The sequence below is a fragment of the Portunus trituberculatus genome, chromosome 33 (genome assembly GCF_017591435.1).
Source record: "Portunus trituberculatus isolate SZX2019 chromosome 33, ASM1759143v1, whole genome shotgun sequence".
NCBI classification, from domain to species: Eukaryota; Metazoa; Arthropoda; class Malacostraca; order Decapoda; family Portunidae; genus Portunus; species Portunus trituberculatus.
The window spans coordinates 14,182,553-14,206,760 of NC_059287.1; the positions used below are offsets into that span (position 1 = coordinate 14,182,553).

A 24,208-nucleotide genomic window follows, 5' to 3' on the forward strand; every position below is an offset into this window, starting at 1 on the left:
TTATGAAGTGTGTCCCCTACTGTCCCTACCACCCTGCACACCCACGCGTTATTTTATGTAGCCAGTCAGTTACTCAGCACATTTTTCCTCCCTTTTCTCCAGTCAGTGATGATTTTTAAGATGTGGATGTTATGAAGTGTGTCTCCTACGGTCCCTTACCACCCTGTACAGCCTTCCTTCCCTATGGCGCACTCCAATCACGCGTTATTACAAGGTGCCAGTCAGTTGTTCAGCACACTCTCCCTTCCTTCTCTCCGGTCAGTTATGGTTTATAAGATGTGGATGTTATAAAGTGTGTCCCCTACTGTACCAACCACCCTGCGCAGCCTTCCCTATGGCGCACTCCAGCCACACGTTATAGCAAGGAGCTGATCAGTTGTTCAGCACACTCTCCCTCCCTTCTTTCCGGTCAGTAATGGTTTATAGTTGTATTGTTGACCTGCATCAGGTTCATTTCACTAAGTCTGAGAAGTGATAGAGTGAACCACTATGCAATATCACCCAGAGCACAAACATAAGAACACAAGGAAAGAGGGAAGCTGCAAGAGGACACACACACACACACACACACACACACACACACACACACACACACACGGCCCGGTAGCTCAGTGGTTAGAGCGCTGGCTTCACAAGCCAGAGGACCGGGGTTCGATTCCCCGACCGGGTGGAGATATTTGGGTGTGTCTCCTTTGACACACCTGTTCACCTAGCAGTGAGTAGGTACGGGATGTAAATCGAGGAGTTGTGACCTTGTCCCGGTGTGTGGTGTGTGCCTGGTCTCAGGCCTATCCGAAGATCGGAAATAATGAACTCTGAGTTCGTTCCGTAGGGTAACGTCTGGCTGTCTCGTCAGAGACTGCAGCAGATCAAACAGTGAAAAAATTACACACACACACCAACAACAACAATTATTAGGTGGCCAGGTGTGTACTTCCCCCACGCTGAAGAAGCTGAAGACGAGAGTTACCGACACAGATAGTCATAGTAAATGAGAGGTAACTACTTATTGCGCTTAAGAAGTTGTTGTTGATTAATTTATTGCACTCGTGGCGTCATACAATGCCAATTATAGGAGCCAAACATCAAAATTACAGCAAAAAGTTACACACACACACACACACACACACACACACACACACACACACACACACACACACACACACACACACAACACACACAAACATACACACACACACACACACACACACACACACACACACACACACACACAAAGTGTATCAACAAACAAATAATTTGTAGTGAGCAAAAGGTGACAAGGTGGTGTGATCAGCAGCTACCAAAGAGCGGATGACGTGCCAGAATGCGGTCCAAGTTGTCATTTTACAACAATATTGTTAATTGGCTTACCATTCTGGCGAAAACGACGGGCGTTGTAAACTCCTGGCAGCTCCTTACTTAAATCAGGCTCCACTCCCACCGGGTAACGAGTCACCAGGAAGGAGGAGAACTTACGAGGCCTAGAGGGAGAATCTTGGGTGACAAGTTTAAGTGAAAGAAACTCACCAGCCTCCGCACTTTTGACGATATCCTGGCGCTTGCGAGAGACATACACAAACCTAGATGTTGCAGCTGACATCTTGATTTCAGCAAGCTCCCGATCAAGGCTGAACGCTCTTGTTATTTCTGTCAGCCATCGTAATTTGGTGTTCTAACTTCACATAATCTTCTAGGGGAGCGAAAGCTGGGATGGAGGGCCGAACATGCTGAGGTCGCTGGTTGCCTGAAGGTGCCTCCAGCTGTAAGCCGCGTCCACTGATTCTTGTTTACATAGCATCAACCTGAGGGAGCGTGCATTTCTCTGCAACACAAGACGTCTTGCTGGCAGGACAGAGAGACTCCTCGCAGGTGCTCGCGTCGTTCATGGTGCGCTTGGTGGCGAGGGAAGCCTGAGAGCGAAGGGCGGCGCGAGGTGGACCAGGAAGGCCATCACACACACACACACACACACACACACACACACACACACACACACACACACAGTATTTCAGGTGAGAAACAGCAGGAAATGTCCGGGAAACAATGAGAATTGATGTAAATATTATTGAGTGGACACGGGGGGGGACGGGGGTTGGAGGGGCAAGGTCTTGCTCCGGGTCATGGTGGGCGCTGGGCGGTCTGAACGGGGATATACAAAACCATCGCCTTATTTAACACAACAATGGGATGTTTATCTATTTATGTGGTTGATTCTGGCTTTGCTTCACTCTCTGGGTCTGGAAACATAGGGAAGTGCAGGCAAAACATTGGTGGACTGACCTGTGGGGGGAAGCCACGGCTGAGGTGCCTTTGTGCCCAATATTTACGTACGCAATGCATTTTAAAAATCGCGAGAAGAAAAAGGGCGCCTACACTGGAATGCACTACACTTTTAAACGCAACGAATACTTTAACTAAGAACTAAAATATAATAACGTAACCGAGTCGATTGTTTACAAAAGGATGGCCATCTAGCGGTCTTTTATCAAACTAACGGCTCACAAACACATCATTATGTCGAGAAGGAAAGCACAGCCACACTACGTCATGTTACATTTTCTGAATACGAAAATTTTTCGCATTTCACACAATTAAAGAAAACACAGATTCCTTATCGTTTAAAGATTTTTGTTTTGTATTCTGGTACCGTTAAAAATCTTGAATTTGAAAATACGATTAGTTAGACTAAATTTTATTGAATATCATTACTTGGGTCATGTTTTTCATATTTTTTACGTGTTATATTAAGTACCAAAACAACCTTAGGCGTGCCAATTAAAAAACGTTGTATTCTATATAGTAACATTTATGTTATTTTTTTCGATAATCAAAAACACAGCTGGTCCCGATTCTATTGTTATTTGAAACTTGCTTTACTCTTCTAGTACCAAATCAAATGTCAAAACAATGCTAACTCCATTAATAAGAGAAAAATAGTCTTACCTTTACGCCGAGATGTCTTTTTTGCACGTTAGGTGAGTGACTCCGCCTCGTCCGCCCTCACTCTCACACTCCACTTCTCCCTTGCACTTCCTTCTCCTCCACCTTCTCCTATATCCAGAGTTCGGAAAACACCTAGAAGCACTTGCGAAACCCGAGAAAATACGTGTAAGAATCGTTTCCACAACACTGGGAGGCAGCGGGGCCCAGCGCGGCGGAGCTGGGCTGGTGCTGGACTGAGCAGGAGCGGGCTGGGAGTGGGGTGAAGATTGGGTCTGATTGGCAGAGAGTGTGTGGGACGAAGTAGGTGGTGAGCGGGACCGGAAGGGTTCTGATGGTGCCCAGGACACTGGGTTTGGTGGTGTGGTGTGGTGTTGTGTGTTATGTTATGGTGTGTGATGGTGGAAGTGGTGTGGTGTGGCAGTGGTGGTAGTGTTTTGGTGTACAATGGTGTGGTTTGGTGACTGCTACCAGCTGAACTGCTGCTGTGTGTGTGTGTGTGTGTGTGTGTGTGTGTGTGTGTGTGTGTGTAATAATAATAATAACTAATAATAATAATAACAACAATAATCAACGGTTTATTAATAGAAATGGCAGCCGAGAGGCTGAAAATATACATTGAAGGGACATATGTAAAAAGCAAAATAGTTGAGTATGTGGAAAAATTCCAAACGTCACAACTCCAGCAGTTTGATTTAAAAAAAATGACGTCTGATAGCCTCGTAATTATGAATCTAGGAAAAGTTGAAATGAAATCTATAATGATTGTGTACTTACGGTTCAAATAAACACATGAACCTGAATGTATATGTAACAACGTTGATTACGAATTAATGAATTTGACAACAGTAGGAATGTTGCTTTTCTTGTAATGGTGGGTGGTGTGGGGATGAGCTCGGCGTGGTGGGGAATGCCCATTGTGGCGGTGGGGCGTCAGAGGTGAGGAGGTGACGGTATCTTGGGTTGTTCAGTAGTTTGGCTGCAAATCCGTGTGTGTGTGTGTGTGTGTGTGTGTGTGTGTGTGTGTGTGTGTGTGTGTGTGTGTGTGTGTGTGTTCCTTCCGAGATCAAATGAGTACAACAATCAATGTAATATTTAAGAATAGGAAGAATATTATTGTGAAGTGTTTTTGCAGTCATTTTACATATACGAAAAATAGAATTTTAAAATTAATCTCTAAAAGAAAGAATTGGAAAAATAAAATAGACTCGGCATTAGTTTGTTTACAATTTACACAGTAGTGGAGGGAGCCATCCAGCTAGGCAGCAACAATCATTTCTTCGTTTTCTTTTCTTCTTGAAACACATCAGTATTTCAGTCTTAGCCACACCAGCCGTGATGGGAAGAAGTCTGGAGTCTTAGCCAAGTTTCTGAGGGGAATATTGTTACTCGTGTGATCGAATTACTGGGAGGAGGTGCTGGGGCGGTGCTGATCAGGACAGTGCTGGGAGATGGAGCTGCTGATTATAGTGTTGCTGGTCGAGGATGTGTATAATTGAGGTGATGACTTATGGCGTCTTTGGTGATATGTAAAGCTCATACCTTCCTCCGGTAAACTCTGGAACTCCCTGCCATTTCTGTATTTCCAACTTCCTATTACTTGACCATTTAAGAGGAAGATTTCAATATATTTATTTGTGTCTTTTGGCTAACCCTTTCTGTTCTGTAAGGGGACTGGTGACTGAGTGGGCCTTTTTTTTATGTTTTGTATTGTTTTTGGCCAGTTTCCCTCTCTTACATAAAAAAGAAAAATATTTGTTTGGAAGGAAGTCAATTGTAGCTTGATACACATAACAGTGCGTTTCAGAATACCGTTCTTTAAAAATGACGCAGGTTTTCAAGTGTTTTTATGGTTCTAGTGATACATTAACAAGAGAGAGAGAGAGAGAGAGAGAGAGAGAGAGAGAGAGAGAGGCAATCCTACGTTGAGCGACCCGCCCCTGACAAGGCACCTCACTCTCACACACACACACACACACACACACAATATTTCAGGTGGGAAACAGCAGGGAATGTCCGGGAAACACTGAGAATTGAAGGAAATATTATAGAGTGGACACGGGAGGGACGGGGGTTGGTGGGGCGAGGTGTTGCTCCGGGTCATGGTGGGCGGTGGGCGGTCTGAACGGGGATATACGAAACCATCGCCTTATGTAACACAACAATGGGATGTTTATCTATTTTTGTGGTTGATTCTGGCTTTGCTTCACTCTCTGGGTCTGGAAACATAGGGGAGTGCAGGCAAAACATTGGTGGACTGACTGTGAGGGGAAGCCACGGCTGAGGTGCCTTTGTGCGCAATATTTACGTACGCAATGCATTTTAAAAATCGCGAGAAGAAAAAGGGCGCCTACACTGGAATACAGTTCACTTTTAAACGCATCAAATACTTTAACTAAGAACTAAAATATAATAACGTAACCGAGTCGATTGTTTACAAAAGGATGGCCATCTAGCGGTCTTTTATCAAACTAACGGCTCACAAACACATCATAATGTCGAGAAGGAAAGCACAGCCACACTACGTCATGTTACATTTTCTGAATACGAAAATTTTTCGCATTTCACACAGTTAAAGAAAACACAGATTCCTTGTCGTTTAAAGATTTTTGTTTTGTATTCTGGTACCGTTAAAAATCTTGAATTTGAAAATACGATTAGTTAGACTAAATTTTATTGAATATCATTACTTGGGTCATGTTTTTCATATTTTTTACGTGTTATATCAAGTACCAAAACAATCTTAGGCGTGCCAATTAAAAAAAGTTTTATTCTATATAGTAACATTTGTTATTTTTTTCGATAATCAAAAACACAGCTGGTCCCGATTCTATTGTTATTTGAAACTTGCTTTACTTTTCTAGTACCAAATCAAATGTCAAAACAATGCTAACTCCATTAATAAGAGAAAAATAGTCTTACCTTTACGCCGAGATGTCTTTTTTGCACGTTAGGTGAGTGACTCCACCTCGTCCGCCCTCACTCTCACACTCCACTTCTCCCTTGCACTTCCTTCTCCTCCACCTCCTCCTATACCCAGAGTTCGGAAAACACCTAGAAGCACTTGCAAAACCCGAGAAAATACGTGTAAAGAATCGTTTCCACAACACTGGGAGACAGCGGGGCTGCGGGGCCCAGCGCGGAGGAGCTGGGCTGGTGCTGGACTGAGCAGGAGCGGGCTGGGAGTGGGGTGAAGATTGGGTCTGATTGGCAGAGTGTGTGGGACGAAGGAGGTGGTGAGCGGGACCGGAAGGGTTCTGATGGTGCCCAGGACACTGGGTTTGGTGGTGTGGTGTGGTGTTGTGTGTTATGTTATGGTGTGTGATGGTGGAAGTGGTGTGGTGTGTCAGTGGTGGTAGTGGTTTGGTGTACAATGGTGTGGTTTGGTGACTGCTACCAGCTGAACTGCTGTGTGTGTGTGTGTGTGTGTGTGTGTAACAATAATAATAACAATAATAATAATAATAACAACAATAATCAACCGTTTATTAATAGAAATGGCAGCCGAGAGGCTCAAAATATACATTGAAGGGACATATGTAAAAAGCAAAATAGTTGTAGAGTATGTGGAAAAACTTAAAACGTCACAACTCCAGCAGTTTGAGTTAAAAAATGACGTCTGATAGCCTCGTAACTATGAATCTAGGAAAAGTTGAAATGAAATCTATAATGATTGTGTACTTACGGTTCAAATAAACACATGAACCTGAATGTATATGTAACAACGTTGATTACGAATTAATGAATTTGACAACAGTAGGAATGGTGCTTTTCTTGTAATGGTGGGTGATGTGGGGATGAGCTCGGCGTGGTGGGGAATGCCCGTTGTGGCGGTGGGGCGTCAGAGGTGAGGAGGTGACGGTATCTTGGGTTGTTCAGTAGTTTGGCTGCAAATCCCTGTGTGTGTGTGTGTGTGTGTGTGTGTGTGTGTGTGTGTGTGTGTGTGTGTGTGTGTGTGTGTGTTCCTTCCGAGATCAAATGAGTACAACAATCAATGTAATATTTAAAAATAGGAAGAATATTATTGTAAAGTGTTTTTGCAGTCATTTTACATATACGAAAAATAGAATTTTAAAATTAATCTCTAAAAGAAAGAATTGGAAAAATAAAATAGACTCGGCATTAGTTTGTTTACAATTTACACAGTAGTGGAGGGAGCCATCCAGCTAGGCAGCAACAATCATTTCTTCGTTTTCTTTTCTTCTTGAAACACATCAGTATTTCAGTCTTAGCCACACCAGCCGTGATGGGAAGAAGTCTAGAGTCTTAGCCAAGTTTCTGAGGGGAATATTGTTACTCGTGTGATCGAATTACTGGGGAGGAGGTGCTGGGGCGGTGCTGATCAGGACAGTGCTGGGAGATGGAGCTGCTGATTATAGTGTTGCTGGTCGAGGAGGTGTATAATTGAGGTGATGACTTATGGCGTCTTTGGTGATATGTAAAGCTCATACCTTCCTCCGGTAAACTCTGGAACTCCCTGCCATTTCTGTATTTCCAACTTCCTATTACTTGACCATTTAAGAGGAAGATTTCAATATATTTATTTGTGTCTTTTGGCTAACCCTTTCTGTTTTGTAAGGGGACTGGTGACTGAGTGGGCCTTTTTTTATGTTTTGTATTGTTTTTGGCCAGTTTCCCTCTTTTACATAAAAAAGAAAAATATTTGTTTGGAAGGAAGTCAATTGTAGCTTGATACACATAACAGTGCGTTTCAGAATACCGTTCTTTAAAAATGACGCAGGTTTTCAAGTGTTTTTTATGGTTCTAGTGATACATTAACAAGAGAGAGAGAGAGAGAGAGAGTGGCAATCCTACGTTGAGCGACCCGCCCCTGACAAGGCACCTCACTCTCTCTCACACACACACACAATATTTCAGGTGGGAAACAGCAGGGAATGTCCGGGAAACACTGAGAATTGAAGGAAATATTATAGAGTGGACACGGGAGGGACGGGGGTTGGTGGGGCGAGGTGTTGCTCCGGGTCATGGTGGGCGGTGGGCTGTCTGAACGGGGATATACGAAACCATCGCCTTATGTAACACAACAATGGGATGTTTATCTATTTTTGTGGTTGATTCTGGCTTTGCTTCACTCTCTGGGTCTGGAAACATAGGGGAGTGCAGGCAAAACATTGGTGGACTGACTGTGAGGGGAAGCCACGGCTGAGGTGCCTTTGTGCGCAATATTTACGTACGCAATGCATTTTAAAAATCGCGAGAAGAAAAAGGGCGTCTACACTGGAATACAGTTCACTTTTAAACGCATCAAATACTTTAACTAAGAACTAAAATATAATAACGTAACCGAGTCGATTGTTTACAAAAGGATGGCCATCTAGCGGTCTTTTATCAAACTAACGGCTCACAAACACATCATAATGTCGAGAAGGAAAGCACAGCCACACTACGTCATGTTACATTTTCTGAATACGAAAATTTTTCGCATTTCACACAATTAAAGAAAACACAGATTCCTTATCGTTTAAAGATTTTTGTTTTGTATTCTGGTACCGTTAAAAATCTTGAATTTGAAAATACGATTAGTTAGACTAAATTTTATTGAATATCATTACTTGGGTCATGTTTTTCATATTTTTTACGTGTTATATCAAGTACCAAAACAACCTTAGGTGTGCCAATTAAAAAAAGTTTTATTCTATATAGTAATATTTGTTATTTTTTTCGATAATCAAAAACACAGCTGGTCCCGATTCTATTGTTATTTGAAACTTGCTTTACTTTTCTAGTACTAAATCAAATGTCAAAACAATGCTAACTCCATTAATAAGAGAAAAATAGTCTTACCTTTACGCCGAGATGTCTTTTTTGCACGTTAGGTGAGTGACTCCGCCTCGTCCGCCCTCACTCTTACACTCCACTTCTCCCTTGCACTTCCTTCTCCTCCACCTCCTCCTATACCCAGAGTCCGGAAAAAAAAACCTAGAAGCACTTGCGAAACCCGAGAAAATACGTGTAAGAATCGTTTTCACAACACTGGGAGGCAGCGGGGCCCAGCGCGGCGGAGCTGGGTTGGTGCTGGAAGGAGCAGGAGTAGGCCGGGAGTGGGGTGGAGATTGGCAAAGAGTGTGGGACGAAGGAGGTGGTGATTGGGACCGGAAGGGTCCTGGTGCCCAGGACACTGGGTTTGGTGGTGTTGTGTGGTATGTTATGGTGTGTGACGGTGGAAGTGGTGTGGTGTGGCAGTGGTGGTAGTGGTTTGGTGTGCAATGGTGTGGTATGGTGACTGCTACCAGCTGAACTGCTGTGTGTGTGTGTGTGTGTGTGTGTGTCAGTGTGAAAAGTAGATTTTACTGTCATAAGTAATATTAAGACAATTATAGAAACAAAATAGATTGATATAGGTATTATCTGCCGAGCAAAGCTTCTTTTTTACAGGTGTGTGTGTGTGTGTGTGTGTGTGTGTGTGTGTATAATGAGGATGTATTGGAGTGGGTAGCTAGATAGTTAAAGGTCAAATAATGATACATAATGTAAATATAAAGTATATATATTTTCATTAATATACAAAATATCTCATATACATATCAACAAAGAAAACTTTATACTTTAACTCTTTTCACACACACACCTCCAAAATAGAGAGAGAGGGAACGAAACAACATTATTTCTCTAAAACTCTGAAGGATAGAATGATGTAAACGTTAACAAAATAAACTATACAAGTACATTAATACCAAGACATCGTAACTTAAAATAAACAATAAAAGTACAGTCGTCATAACCACGTCAACAAATAACTAACAACTCTGGCAAACCGTTTTCTCCAAGTGGTTAGGTCAAGTCTCCTCATTCCTCTACCTCTTCCTCCGCCGCCTTTCTTGCCGCCGCCTCTGCTTTCTGTTTCTCGGCGAATGCAATCTGTAAACACCGTCTGATTGAAAAAAGCCTGTATTCTGAAACACTTTGCTTCCTGACCATCACTGCTTTCCAAAGGTTGTAGTTGAAGATACTATAGGGAATGTATCAAAGAAAACCAGTGGTAATAACGGTAACTGCTGTAAACTGACCAGGAAATTTGATAAAAGATAAATAAGAACGTAACTGTAGTGAATATATCAAAGAAAACCAATGACTTTGAGAGTAACTGCTGTAAACTGACTAGGAAACGGAAAAAAAACGCGGAATTGTAACAGCTAAATCAAAGAAAAACTAGTGGTATTCAGGGTAACTATAGTAATCTGACCTGGAAACTTAAGAAAATGATAATTAATAAGTAAACAATAAGAAAACAAAAATAAAAATAAAAAATCTGACTGGGAAACGATAAAAAATAATAATAATAATTGCTTAACTGTAAAGAATGCATCAAAGAAAACCAGTGATATTGAGGATAACTGCTGTAATCTGACCTGGAAACTTGAAATAAATAAATAAATAAATAAATGCCTAACTGTAGGGAAATTATCAAAGAAAACCTAATGTAACCTAACCCAACTTATCCTATCAAGGAAAACCAGAGTTGTTAAGGTTCACTATAGTAAACTGACCTGCTCCAGATGCCAGGGCTCGAGTGGGTGAGGCGTGGGCAGCATGTCAGAGATGGGCTGGAATCCGTTGACGCCAGCAGTGTAAGTCAGCAGGTGCACCGTGCCGTCTGGGTGAACGAACCTGGAGGGGCGGGAAACGTGTGGGTGAAGGTTAGAGAGGATGATTAAGTGCTGTGTGGTCAGTCTGTCTCTGCCTCTCTCTCTCTCTCTCTCTCTCTCTCTCTCTCTCTCTCTCTCTCTCTCTCATATACGTAAATTAATTATGTAGATCGTATGAGAAGAATATAAAACAAATAATTAAGAGCATTTTTGAGCAAACAATGAAAGACAAATATTAAATAAGAAAACCCAAGAAACTCAATGAAATAAAGAATATAATCCAATAAACCTAAGCCTTATTCTCGAAGCAATCCTGAAAGTAATGAATTTTCAAGCAGATATCACCAAGACTTAACGAGTGAGTGAGGTAGCGGGTTATTCTGACCTGTACTGTCCTGTCCTGGTGACCTCGTTGGTAGGACCGCTCGCCTCTGCCCTCTCCACCCAGGTCACGTCATTCCCAGTCTGTATCCTGGAGAAGAGAGATGAAGAAAGGCCGTGTGTTAGTTTGACGCCACAACAACACTGTCACGTGAAGCTGCAGGTGACAACAGTGAAAAGATCGAAACATGGATTTAATAACACGTGAATATCCTTTTTCCTGAAGCTACGATGGAGAATCACAAGAATAAAACAGAATAGAAGGGAAATAGCTAGCCAGTAGTCAAATATGTTATAAAGTAAGGCGTAATAGCTTAACCTGAGCCAAAATGAAGCCTAAAAACATGTAAATATCCTTTTTATGAGGGTTCAAGCAAGAATCATAGGGATAAAAGAGAACATAAGAGAAACAGCAAGCCAGTAGTGAAATATGTGACAAAGTAATACGCATTCCCATAACTTGAACTAAATTGAAGCCTCAGTACATGTGGATATCCTTGTTATGACAGTTCAAGCAAGAAGCAAAGAGAACATAAGAGAAACAGCAAACTAAGGATGAAATATGTGACAAAGTAAGACAAAGTAAGTCAAATTAAAGCCTGAAAACACGTAAACATCCTTGTCATGATAGTTACAAGCAAGAATCATGAGGATAAATAGAACATAGAGAAATACCAAATCAGTAGTGAAATATGGAACAAAGTAAGACACATTCACCTTAACATGAGCCAAATTGAAGCCTGAAAACACGTAAACAGCAAGTATCAGAGAGAAGATAAGAGAAACAACAAGCTAATGATGAAATATGTAACAAAATAAGACACATTCACTAAACCTGAGTCAGATTAAAGCCTCATTTCACGTGAATATTCTTGTTGCAGCCGAAAATCACAGGAATTAATGAACCAAAGCGAAGCAACGAGCTAATAGTCAAACATAGAGTAGGGCAAAACACAGGTTCGTATTCTGAAACACTGCTTCACCTCCACTATTTCAAAAGCTTTTATCTAAATCTACACGAGTTTTCTAAGGTGTTTTTTTACGGTTCTAGAGGCAGATTGGAAAGATTTCTACATTATTAACTGTAGAAACACTCTTGAGAACCTCGCTAGTCATCTTTATGGCCTTGGAAAATAGTCGTGGTGAGACAGCAAAGCGTTTCTAAACACGGACAATCACATGCTGTACCTGAAGCCATAACCGCCGTATTGGTCAATGGGTATCCTCTCGTCCATCAGGATCGGGATGGGCGTAGCGGTGGACTCCAGAGAGGCAGGGGCGGCCACCACGCAGCCGGCCACGCAGGAGACGAGGAGAAGCAGTACCTGAGGGAGGCGATGAAGGAGGCAGGTGAGTACTGGTGTTGATTATGTATTGCGTTATGAAATGTTGTCTGATGTATTCCAGGGTGTTGTATTTCGCTGCGTGTGAGTTATGTACTGGTGTTGTTACTGTGTTGAAGTGTTGTGTGGTGTTTTATGATATATTTGGTGGTGTTCTCGTAAAATTATGTAGTGTTTCGCCATGTCTGAGTTAATATTGGTGTTGTTATTGTGATGGGTTGTGTTGTGAGGTGCTTTATGGTGTTGTGTTGTGTATTTGGTGGTGTACTTGTGAAATTATGCAGTGTTCCGCTATGTTTGACCCAGTGTTCCCTGATTTGTTGTTCTAAGTGTTCTATCGGTGTTCCAACTTCAGTGTATATGTTTCGTATTGCGTTTCCTGTTCTACGCTACACGAATAAGTTAATTTCTTCATAGTAATTCTGCCCAAAGTGCTTCATTTTAGCTAACCATGACTCGGTTAGATAGTTTAGCGCCCAAACAGCCTCGTGAAGGCCAACTAACTGAATAACTAGTCTCTACCCTCCTCTTCCCTTGCCTTCCCTTCCCTTCACAAATATATCCTTTACCCTTGCCTTCCCTTACCTTACCCATTCATATTTACTCTTCCTTTCCTTTCCCTTCCTCTCCCTTCCCTTGCTCCTTCACAAACAGAGCATTTACCCTTTCCTTTCCTTCCCCTACCTTGCCCCTTCACAAAGAGCTTTTGTCCTTACCTTCCCTTCCCTTCTCCTTCCTTGCCCCTTCATAAACAGAGCATTTGTCCTTCCCTTCCCCTCCCTTCCCTTCCCTTCCCCTCCCTTCTCTTCTTTTACCCCTTCACAAACACCACACAAATTCTCCTTACGCTTTGCATCTTGAGGTATCGTTGAAGTGGCGGTGGACGGTGTATCCTACTGCAGAAGGCGAAGGAGGAGGAAGATGCGAGGTGTGTGTAGCACTTTACTGAGCTTGGGCTGGTGTGACGTGCCTTAGATCCCTCAGTCCTATATATATACACCAAGATTGGCCTTGCAACACCTTCCCAAAAGTTCGTGTCTCGCTGTTTTTTGGCTGTCCTCCCGGGAAGACTTCTGACATTTTGCACTTTCAACTGTAGGGTCAAGTGTAGAGGCGGGGAGAACCAGTAGGCGGCGTTGTAGGGGAAGGGAGGGACACTGGGGTGCTGGGACGTTGAGCCGGTTCATTACCTTTACAAATAATGAGGTCAGTGTAGCAGTGGGGGAGTTAATCATGTGTGGTGGTGATGGTGGTGGTGATGCGTTGGTGTGGTATAGTGTGGTGGTGTGGTGGTGATGGTGTGGTGGTGTATGGTGGAGCGTTGGTGTGGTATAGTGTGGTGGTGGTGTGGTGGTGTTTGTGTGGTGTGGTGTGGTGTGGTGTGGTGTGGTGTTGTGGTGTGAGTCTTAGAGGGAAAGGTCTGTGTGGCTGGCGTTCCTTTAAACCATTCATGCATCTGTTTGTGTATTAGACTCAAGAAAAATGTCTACTTATTAATGTTTTCTTTCGTCTTTTTCTACTTTTTTTTCTAATTCCTCTTGTGACGAGATTTTTTTTTTTTCTACTGTTTCACGTCACTGCTTATAACTTTTGACTTTAGGAAAAATGTAAATAATTGCAAGGTCTCTCTCTCTCTCTCTCTCTCTCTCTCTCTCTCTCTCTCTCTCTCTCTCTCTCTCTCTCTCTCTCTCTCTCTCTCTCTCTCTCTCTCTCTCTCTCTCTCTCTCTCTCTCTCTCTCATGTTTTCCTTCTTCACGACTTCGGTTCTTATGAGTCAGCGATCCGTCATATATATTTTTTCCCCTTCCCTTCTTTCTTCCTTTTTTTCCCCCCTTCTTGCTTTTCCCTATCGCCCCTCCTTCCTTTGTTCCATGCCCTTTTAACACGTAGACGGAACCTCGCTATGCCCTAGTCCCTCACACACTATTGTTATGTTAAAGTCACGAGTGAAAGGCGGAAAGAAAAGTCACGGGCGATCCCTTAGTGCTTTTACTCCCTCTCCTTTGCTTGTTCCTTAAAGTTTTAACCTCTTCAGTACCATGACGCGTTTCCATATTCATTTTTCTTACTATTTGGTGATTTTATTCAGCTTCAGAAACTTACATCGGGGATTAAAATAGTGTAGACGCTGGCCATTAATTTTCTGACCTCCATAGACCCTTCCTAATTATAGTGTAAATAAAATCGTCCAATCACACCCAAAATTCGTGATAAAAATGAGTCCCAGTACTGAGGGGGTTAATATTTGCTCCAGTGTGTGTTGGTTTATTTATATGTTAGTGGATGGGTGTGGTGTGGTGAATGTTCTGTCATTAGTGGCCGTTTGAAGCTTATATAATTATCAAAACGAGTGTGGTTTAGAGTTGGGTGTGGATGGGTGGGTGTGCTATGTGGATGCTTGGGTTAGTGGGTGGATATGTGTGGTGTGGTATATATTTCGTCATCAGTGGCTGTCTGAAGCTTATCTTATCATTACCTCGAATGTGCGTGTGGTTTAGAGTTTGGTGGATAGGTGGGGGTGCTATGAGTGTGGATGGAATGACATATTTAGTGGTTTGACAGGATTGCCGTGGGATATACCAGGGTGTGTTGTGTGAGGATGAAGGTGGACGGGTGTGTGTCCTTCCTTATCACAGCCTCGTAATAGATGAGGTGCTGCAGTGATGAATGAACGCCGCTTTGCACTCTTACCCTACGTTGTAATGCTGAGAGGTGAACGGGAGTGTGTGTGTCCTTGTCTTCGCCTCGTATTGCAGCACTGATAGATGTGTACTGGTTAAAAATGAGGGTGATTCTATGCTCTCTCTTGCACCTCACACTAATACCAAAACTAATGTGTGTATGTGAGTATGTGGATGACTGTTTTTATCTTCTCATATTGTAACAGTGTAGTAGATAAGACATTCTCTGTTTTATCTACTGTTCTACTAATACTCGTTGCTCTAAGGGATAAGGAACAAGAAAAGTGACTGTATGAGGGTGGAGATGAGGGTAAATGTGTTTTTTTATCTTCGCCTCATGGCAATAGATCAGTTTAATCTCATGTTATTTTAGTACTCGTGATTCTATATAAGGATAAGGAGCAAGTATGAGTGACGGTACTGCTTCCCTCTCTCTGTCCTCTCTAATGGCCACTAAAATATCAACCGAAAAAAAAGTACTTATCTCTTTCTTTATGTTTATCAGTTATATCTTATTCTAGTACTCGTAATTCTATATAAGGATAAGGAATAAGTAAGAGTGACTGTATTCCTTCCCTCTCTCTCTGTTGTTACTCTAATGGCCACTAAAATATCAACTGGAAAAAAAGTACTTTATCTCATCTATTATTGCACAAGACCAACTGACCACTCCTCCTCCTCTCACTCCTCTCACTCCCGTCAGTCACTCCCGCAACCTTCCCGCCTCGCTACTTTGCATAGATTACTCCCCAGAAAAAAATAGACGAAAGGCAAAGGAACGCAGATGGAAAAATCAACACGATTAAGTATACAAGACAAAAAATGGGAGACGTATGGGTGAAATGACCGAGTGACCTTAAAGTTTGTGAAGGTTTATGTACTACACGCGCCGTCCCTTCTCCTCACCCCCCACTTTCCTTATATAACAGGTCACTTCTGGCTTCTCAGGTCACGTGGAGGTCATTGGCGTGGTAGGCTGGGAAAGGAGGGGAGAGAGGGGGGAAGAATTTCATGTGACCTTAGATAATAGGTAACTCATAACCTGTGTGCTTTTTATTTGACCTTCTTAAACCGGTTACTCCTGGCTTGGGTCACGCAGGAACAGAGGTCATAGATAAGAGTTATTCATGACCTGACCTTAAATGACTCGTAACTTCTGACCTGTGTTTATATTTTGACCTTAAACCAGTCACTTTTAATTTGTTGCGTTATGAAGGGAAGGAAGGTCAGGGGGACTAAGGTTGGTAAGGTGCTCTTCATATCCTGACCTTCAACATTCTATAAGTAATGGCCTTTATAATATTTTGACCTTAGAGCAGTCAATTTTAATATGATAGGTCACGTGGGAAGGAAGGTCAGGTGAGTAGGCAGGTGCTATGATATTCTGACCTTCTTAGACCTTCTCTTTAGACGACCTCTGTGTGTTGATTATGACCTTCAGTCTGGGCGCACCTTTCCACCGGGGAGCGTTGACCGCCTCTGGCCTCCCAATGCACTTGTTAGGTAAAGGAGAGTCTCCCGTCACCTGTTACATGCTAGACTTGACCCACTTACGTAACGCTGGGCTGGTTTAGTAATCGTGTAAACACATAAGGAGGAAAACAAGTCCGAGCCGCCACTGTCCAGAGATGGTAAAGGTAATAGAGAAAAAAAATATAGAAGGGTTTGATCATTTTTCTTTCTCTTTCTCTTTTAACGCCTTCAGTACTGGAACGCACTTTTATCATCAATTGTTAGCGTGATTAGACGATTTTGTTTACATTAGGAAGGGTCATGGAGGTCAGAAGATTAACCCCTTCAATACTGGGACACATTTTTACCTTGGAATTTGTGTACGATTAGATCATTTTATTTACATTAAGAAGAGTCTATGGAGATCAGAAGATTAATGGCCATATTTTTCACTATTTTAATCTCCACATTAGTTTCTGAAAGTGTATAAAACCACCAAATGTGAGCAGAATGAATATGTAAATGCGCCATGGTACTGAAGGGGTTAATGGCCAGTCCTTACTATTCTAATCGCCACGTAAGTTTCTGAAGCCAAAATCGCCAACTACGAAGCAGAATAAACATGAAAACACCTCCTGGGACTGAAGAGGTAAAGGAAGTTAGGTGAATATGAAGAAAATATCACTCAGTCCCCTTGAAATGGTAAATTAATTATCTGGATGGTTTGTGGAGAGGGAAAAAAGAGTAAAAAGAGTTTGCAAGGTATTTATTTCCTTCCCATCTTTAATTTACAACGTCTGGAGTTTGTCTATTTCTACCATATACTCTATGTACAAGAATTAAACTGTTAGCGTTATTGAAAGCTAGCCGTGTGTGTGTGTGTGTGTGTGTGTGTGTGTGTGTGTATGCTTATCTGTTAGTCTGTCTGTCTGTCTGTCTTTCTCTGTCTGTCATTCTTTGTTTGTCTGTCTGTCTTTTTGTCTGTGTGTCTATCTGTCTGTGTGTATATTTCCGTGTATGTCTGTCTGTCTGTGTCTGTCTGTCTGTGAGTGGGTGGTAGTACATGGAAATCGTCCCAGAATTTGCCATTACTGACTGTTAGCCACGTGGTGTTGTGTGTGTTGCTGTGTGTGGTGTTGCGTTGTGTTGCGGTGTGAAGGTCGCCCCGGGAAGTGTCCACGCAACAGGTCTTGTAGCTCCGGGCCGGAATGACAGGTTGGGGCTGCTGTTTTTTGACCTTATGCTCCCTGATAGTGTTCTGTTGGGGTGGTGGTGGCGGTGGTGGTGGTGGTGGTGGTCTAGTTTTTAAGGCATTTTTCTAAGCTTCATTTTTTTTTTCTGGTTTATTTCTCCGTTAGACTTTTTTGCTCCTCATCTGCTTTTCTAAATAGTTTCCCTGTGATTCATTTCTCAGACATTTATTATTTTCACGTTTTTCATATTTTTTTCTCGTGATTCCTTTCTCCCTTAGTCATTTTTCCCCTTCTAAGCATTTCTTCCGACCTTCAATGCTTTCCCCAGGTTTTTTTTCCTCTCTGGACATTTAGACATTGCCACCTTGCCTCTTTTCAGTCAGAACATTTCCTCTTTTATATACTGTATTTAGTTTCTCCTTCCTCTCAAGACATTTTCCCTTCTCCCTTCTTATTTATATATCAGAAACAACTGTGACATTACTCTTCCCTCGAACGCAATTCTCTTAAACTGGAGCGAGGTAGGTGTGTGTGTGTGTGTGTGTGTGTGTGTGTGTGTGTGTGTGTGTGTGTGTGTGTGTGTGTGTGTGCTTCATGACCTTGACACCCAGACAGCACGCAGGAATCTTGATGACATTTCCATTGCAACCTTCACTAGCGGAAAAATAAAAGACAAGGCACGCACTGTCTTGTCATGGAGGCGGGGCAGGACGTCCCTACTGGCGATCTTCTGTGCGAACGAGAGGCAACCGATGCGCAGCTTGACTCAATGACCCACACTGAAACGCTTTGCTCTCTCACCACGACTATTTTCCAAAGCCACAGAGATAGATGGTTAGCGGGGTTTTCAAGTGTTTCTCCAGTTAATAATATATAAATCATATCGCTCTGCCTCTAGAACCGTAAAAACGCCTTAAAAACTGTAAATTTAGAATAAAGCCTTTTGAAATAATGGAGGTGAAGCCCAGAAGTGTTTGAGAATACAAATGACCCATCTCTGAACCCCCCTCCATGCTCCATCCCCACTACATTAATTACTGTTGCTATATAATGACGTTACTATATAATGACCCATAGCAATTCTGGACACCTTTACTTAAACCCACTATTGGAAAACGTGCGAATTGATAAAAAAGAAAACTTATTTACATTTGCTTTAACGTCTTCAGTCAGTACTGGAACACATTTCTTCCTTGAGATTCGTGTACAATAAGACCATTTTCATGACATTAGGAAGGGTCTATGGAGGTCAAAAGATTAAAGGCCAGAGTCTTTACTATTTTAATCCCCACATGAGTTTCTGAAGCTGTATAAAATCACCAAATGATAACCAGAATGAATATGAAAACACGTCCTGGTACGTACTGAAAGGTTAATGAGATGGTGGAGAGCGACGTTGTGATTAGGGAAGGATGTTAGTATATCGTCTGTGAGGAAGGTGGCGGTGGAATAGGCGGCGTTTGAGATTGGCGAGATGGTCTGAAGGTGGCGTTACTGGTTAGCGGAGGCACAGAGGAGGCAACCGAACCACTTTCACATCCTCTGACCTGTGATACAATCGGCTCATAGTTAGGCGATAAAAAAATATAGCGAGAAAGAAAAGTAAAGAGAATATTCCACTCCTACGTGTTTTTATGTGTGTGTGTTAACTGCGGAAAGAAAGAGAGCGCTGGGTGACACTTCTTAACCTGTTACTGTGTTTTTTTGTGTAGATTAAGTGTGCGGAATATTACACTATTGCGTCTATTCCTGTTTGTTTTTATTTTTTCCTATTAAAGACCGTGAAGGGAGACTAAATAAGGGTGAATATGCCAAAATAGACCATGTTTATTTTGTAGATTGAGAATGTGTGTAATTTTTCCTTATTACATTGATTTATTATTTATCTATCTATTTATGCATTTATTTATTTATGTGTGTGTGTGTGTGTGTGTGTGTATCACCTAATCGTACTGTGAAGAGAAGTTTAGTGAGAGAGTGCACTAGATAGCACATAATTATAGACTCATCAATAGACAGGTTTAAAAGATGAGACAGTGCGATAGGCGAAGGACAATAGAATGAAACAGCCACTCAAGTCTCCTACAGGGACTGCCACGTATAGGCCTGGTGGCTTCTTGCAGCTTCCCTAATAGTCTTATAGTTAGTTATACGAGTGTAATAGGAGGACATGAGTTAACGGTGATGATTAATGCTCTCATAAGGTTAACTCGGGGTAGGAGGAGGGAAGTCAGGTTAGATTACTACACTCATAAGTTTGTTAGGTTGGGTTGCGTTGGGTTGGGTCGAGTTGAGTTAGGTTAGGTTAGGTTGGATTAGCTTGAGTTAGGTTAATTTAGTTTGTTAGGTTACATTGGGTTAGTTCGGATTAGGTTAAGTTGAGTTAATTAGGTTAGGTTAAGTTAGATTAGGTTAGGTTAAAGTTAGGTCACGTTGGATTAGGTAAGGTTAAGATACATTAGGTTAGGTTAAGATAGGTTAAGTTAAGATAGGTTAGGTTAGGTGAGAGGATTAAACACGAATAGTAAATGGCCGTCAGGTTAGGTTGTGGTATGTTGTGTTAGGTTAGGCCAGGTGAGGTGAGGTGAGGTTAGGTTTGGTGAGAGGGCATAGTGTTGATAGAGATGGTAGACGGCATGGGTTAAAACAATCAGTGAAGGGGAGACCAGTGATCGCAGCAGGGGTTCAACACGTCTTTAATTTGATTCAGAGACAGGCTGTGGAATGCTCTCTCTCTCTCTCTCTCTCTCTCTCTCTCTCTCTCTCTCTCTCTATTCTATAAACTCTGCATAAGGGAGCGCGCGCGCACACACACACACACACACACACACACACACACACACACACACACACACACACACACACACACACACACACACACACACACTTCTAACATACAAATTAACTAAATCACGATCATCCGCCAGGTAACTGTCAAAATTAGCTTTAAACTCACTAATAACTATCCATCGTGTGTGTGTGTGTGTGTGTGTGTGTGTGTGTGTGTGTGTGTGTCAATAACATAAGTGATCTGAGAAAGTCACTCGATCTTTATCACGTCGCCGCGGCCCCCATGGTGACAGCCTCCACTGATAGGACAACCGTGGCAAGGCGAGGCGAAGCTTGGGGTGAGAGAGGGCATGGCGGGGTGAGGAGGAGAGTGGCGGGGTGAGAAGAGTGGCGGGGGTGAGGGAAGGCAGTGGTAGGAGAATGGCGAAGTATACTTTAATATGGGTCAGTAAAAAGCCATGTAAACTGGACACTGGGTGAGAGAGAGAGAGAGAGAGAGAGAGAGAGAGAGAGAGAGAGAGAGAGGTATTAAATATTTGACTAAGCCTTTAATCCGAGCCAGCCTGCCTTTCCAATGATTTGTAACCTCTCTCTCTCTCTCTCTCTCTCTCTCTCTCTCTCTCTCTCTCTCAGTAAGTAAAGTCAGTCAGTCAAGTATATTTGTTTGAGAGAGCAGGCAGTTCATGATTAGTGTAAGTAAACATTATGGTCTCGCTATAACAAAATGTCTCTAATAACATGATAATAACTTCCCATCAAGAACAGCTGGACGTTAAATGGAAGGGATAAAGGAAAAAGATGCAATGACCGGCCTTTCGTGCCAAGATAGCCAGCAACATGGGCCCTTGGAGATAAAGTGAGGTGAAGCGGGGCGGCGTGAAGTAGGCTTGGCAGGAGAGGCGGGTAAGTAGCACCTAGGTGAGTGAGGGAGGTGTCAAGTGTCCTGCTACACCCGAGACCCCGCAGCACGCCAGGTGATCTTAAGCCCTCCAAATCCCTCAGTGTGCTTAGATCTCACACCGCGGGCGGCCGGCCAGTGTAGCCAAGTAGAGAACCACACCCTTCTGTTATGACACTGGGCCTGTTTGAGCTATTCTATCAAGCCATCCCTCTTCCCCACCACCAACACACACACACACACACACACACACACACACACACACACACACACACACACACACACACAGATGTAGATAGATGAATAGGTTAGGTAGTGTCTAGGTTAGGTAGTGTCTGGATTTTAAGCGACAAAACCAGTATACATATAGATGTAAAGCCACAGACCCCTTGCTTTTATCTCAATTTGAATACAATCTCTCTTTAGCTATGTAACTCATAAACACCCTTCCTGCAGCAGCCTTAAGCCACAACGCCTCTTCTGTATTTCAACCTCAACGCACAAACCCACTCTAACGAAATAATAATCCACAAACACCCTTTCTGCCGTAGTCTTAACCTCTTCAGTACAAGGATGCATTTTTACCATGAGTTTTGGGTATGATTAGGCGCTTTCATTTACATTAGGAAGGGTCTATGGAGGTCAGAAGATTAATGGCTTGATTATTCAGTATTTTAATCCCTTACATCAGTTTCTGAAGCTCTATAAAAACGCCAGATAGTGAACAGAATGAATATGAAAAAGCGTCATAGCACTGAATGGGTTAAAGGCACAACTCAATACCTCAACTTTAGCAGACAGACCCACTGTAACATAAATCATAACCCACAAACCTCCTTTCTGCCGCAGTCTCAAGCCACAAACCCCATTCCCTATCAAAACTTCAACACACACACACACACACACACGTTCTCAAACTCCCCACACTAGAACCACTCCAGACTTTCCTCCGTTAGGGTCTCAAAATTCTACACAGAACGCCCTTTAGTCCCTTAATGATACGAATAGATAGCAGGACTCGGCCTATTAATTATCATGCCAGGTGAAGGGGAAGGAAGAGATGCCCCGCCCTTCCCAGCCCTGCCCTGTCTTGCCTTGCCCTCTCACATGAAAAGGCTATAGGCTCTGTTGAGATGCAGGGTTGGTGAGGGTTAAGAGATTCTGCGACGTAATAGTCTAATACTGATTATCTTAATGTTAATCCCAGCACTCTTTGATCCTTGGACTTGTTGAAATACTTGACTTTTCGTTGGCAATGTCCGTCCCTCTCTCTTTTCGTTCTCTTCTTGGTACTCTGTCTTTTCTGATAGTAGCTAGTGTGTGATAGTACAAGCAGCCCCCTCTCTCTCTCTCTCTCTCTCTCTCTCTCTCTCTCTCTCTCTCTCTCTCTCTCTCTCTCAGGGTAGTATGTAATTATTTTTTTCTTTTTTCTAGTCTTATTTCATCGGTTTTTTTTCACTTGTTCTTGTTCTTCTTGTTTTTGTTCTTCTTCGTTTTCGTCTTCGTCTTCTTCGCTTTTTATTCACTTTTTTTCTTCTCTTTCCTCTTCTTTCATCACTGCGTATGCGTCATAAGATTCCAGCATTTCATCCTTCCGTGAACATCCTCAGCTCTTAAACTTTTTGCATTTCCACATTATTTTTTCCCTTTCATATTTTTCTTGTTTCTGACACTCCATCCATCCATCCATCCATACATCTGCTTATCACGCCATCCATCTTTGTCCATTTAAAACTTCCCTTTCACTCCCACACAGACAGACAGACAGACAGACAGACAGACACTATAAAAAAAAAAACAGCTATAGGCTCCCTAACAATTGACCTCATCCTTCTAAATGTCTGTAATGATTTTCACACACATTATTATTCATTATTATTGTTGTTATTGTTATTTCAGGCCATTATGAAACGTAATTATGGATGTGAAGGAAAATTATCTCTCGTGTGTGTGTGTGTGTGTGTGTGTGTGTGTGTGTGTGTGTGTGTGTGTGTGTGTGTGTGTGTGTGTGTGTGTGTGTGTGTGTGTCGCTAATAACATGATAATAATTTGACATCAAGAACAGCTGTGCGTGAAATGGGAGGGATAAAAACAGTTGAATCCATAGAAAAAGCCAGAGAGAGAGAGAGAGAGAGCTGTAATCCTCCTCCCGTCTCTCTCTCTCTTTCTCTCTCTCTCTCTTAGTCGCGACGGTATTGACCCTAAGCAGATAAAGAAGTGTGTGTGTGTGTGTGTGTGTGTGTGTGTGTGTGTGTGTGTGTGTGTGTGTGTGTGTGTGTGTGTGTGTGTGTGTTTTCACGCGCGCCCCTGACCTTTACATGGCAACAAAAGGTCATGGTGGAAATACGTCAGGGGTGGTCACGGCTGTCTTCACCTGACCTGACCTCCGCTGGGACCTTCAGGCGGCCGTGCTAACGAGAGGTGGTCGTGGTAGGTCATCTGGGAGGGAGTCACACCTGGCCTTTCCCTGCAGGTGTTGGTGGTGGTAATGGTGGCGGCGGTGGTGGTGGTGGTGGTGGCGGTGGTGGTTGGTGGGTGGGGACGAGAAAATAATGATCTCCGTTAGTGACAGATTAAAAGGAGCGATTTTCTTTTGTTCACTACTAAAGCTAATGTTAATTGCCTCCGTTAGTGAATGAATGAAGCGAGTGAGCGAAATTGTCTGTTCTTTGAGAGTAAATACATAAAAATTTCTTTGATGACTGATAATAATGTCCGCTAGCTAAAGAGCATTAACCCTTTCAATACTGAGGCACATTTTTAACATGATTTTTGAGGTATGATTGGACGATTTCATTTGCATTAGGAAGAGTCTATAGAGGTCAGAAGATTAATGGCCACAGTCTTTACTATTTTAATCCCCACATGAGTTTCTGAAGCTGTTCAAAATCACCAAATAGTAACCAGAATGAATATGAAAGGG

The 24,208-nt window shown here is 42.5% G+C and overlaps 2 protein-coding genes across 2 annotated transcripts in view; one reads left to right on the forward strand and one right to left on the reverse strand.

Annotated features, from left to right (window-relative positions):
* Positions 1–9,432: 9,432 nt before the first annotated feature.
* Positions 9,433–13,257, reverse strand: LOC123512385 (cuticle protein AM1199-like). The gene is made up of 5 exons (XM_045268772.1): positions 13,119–13,257; positions 12,117–12,253; positions 10,933–11,019; positions 10,449–10,569; positions 9,433–9,819 (listed from the first exon to the last, which is right to left on the reverse strand). The coding sequence occupies exons 1-5, from the start codon at positions 13,125–13,127 to the stop codon at positions 9,748–9,750; spliced, it is 426 nt and encodes a 141-aa protein (XP_045124707.1). The 5' UTR covers positions 13,128–13,257; the 3' UTR covers positions 9,433–9,747.
* Positions 12,152–24,208, forward strand: part of LOC123512382 (tudor domain-containing protein 7-like) — a 33,771-nt gene continuing 21,714 nt past the window's right edge. Inside the window, exon 1 of the mRNA XM_045268768.1 lies at positions 12,152–12,278. The gene's annotated coding sequence lies outside the window, so the exon portion shown is untranslated. The remainder of the gene's footprint in view (positions 12,279–24,208) is intronic.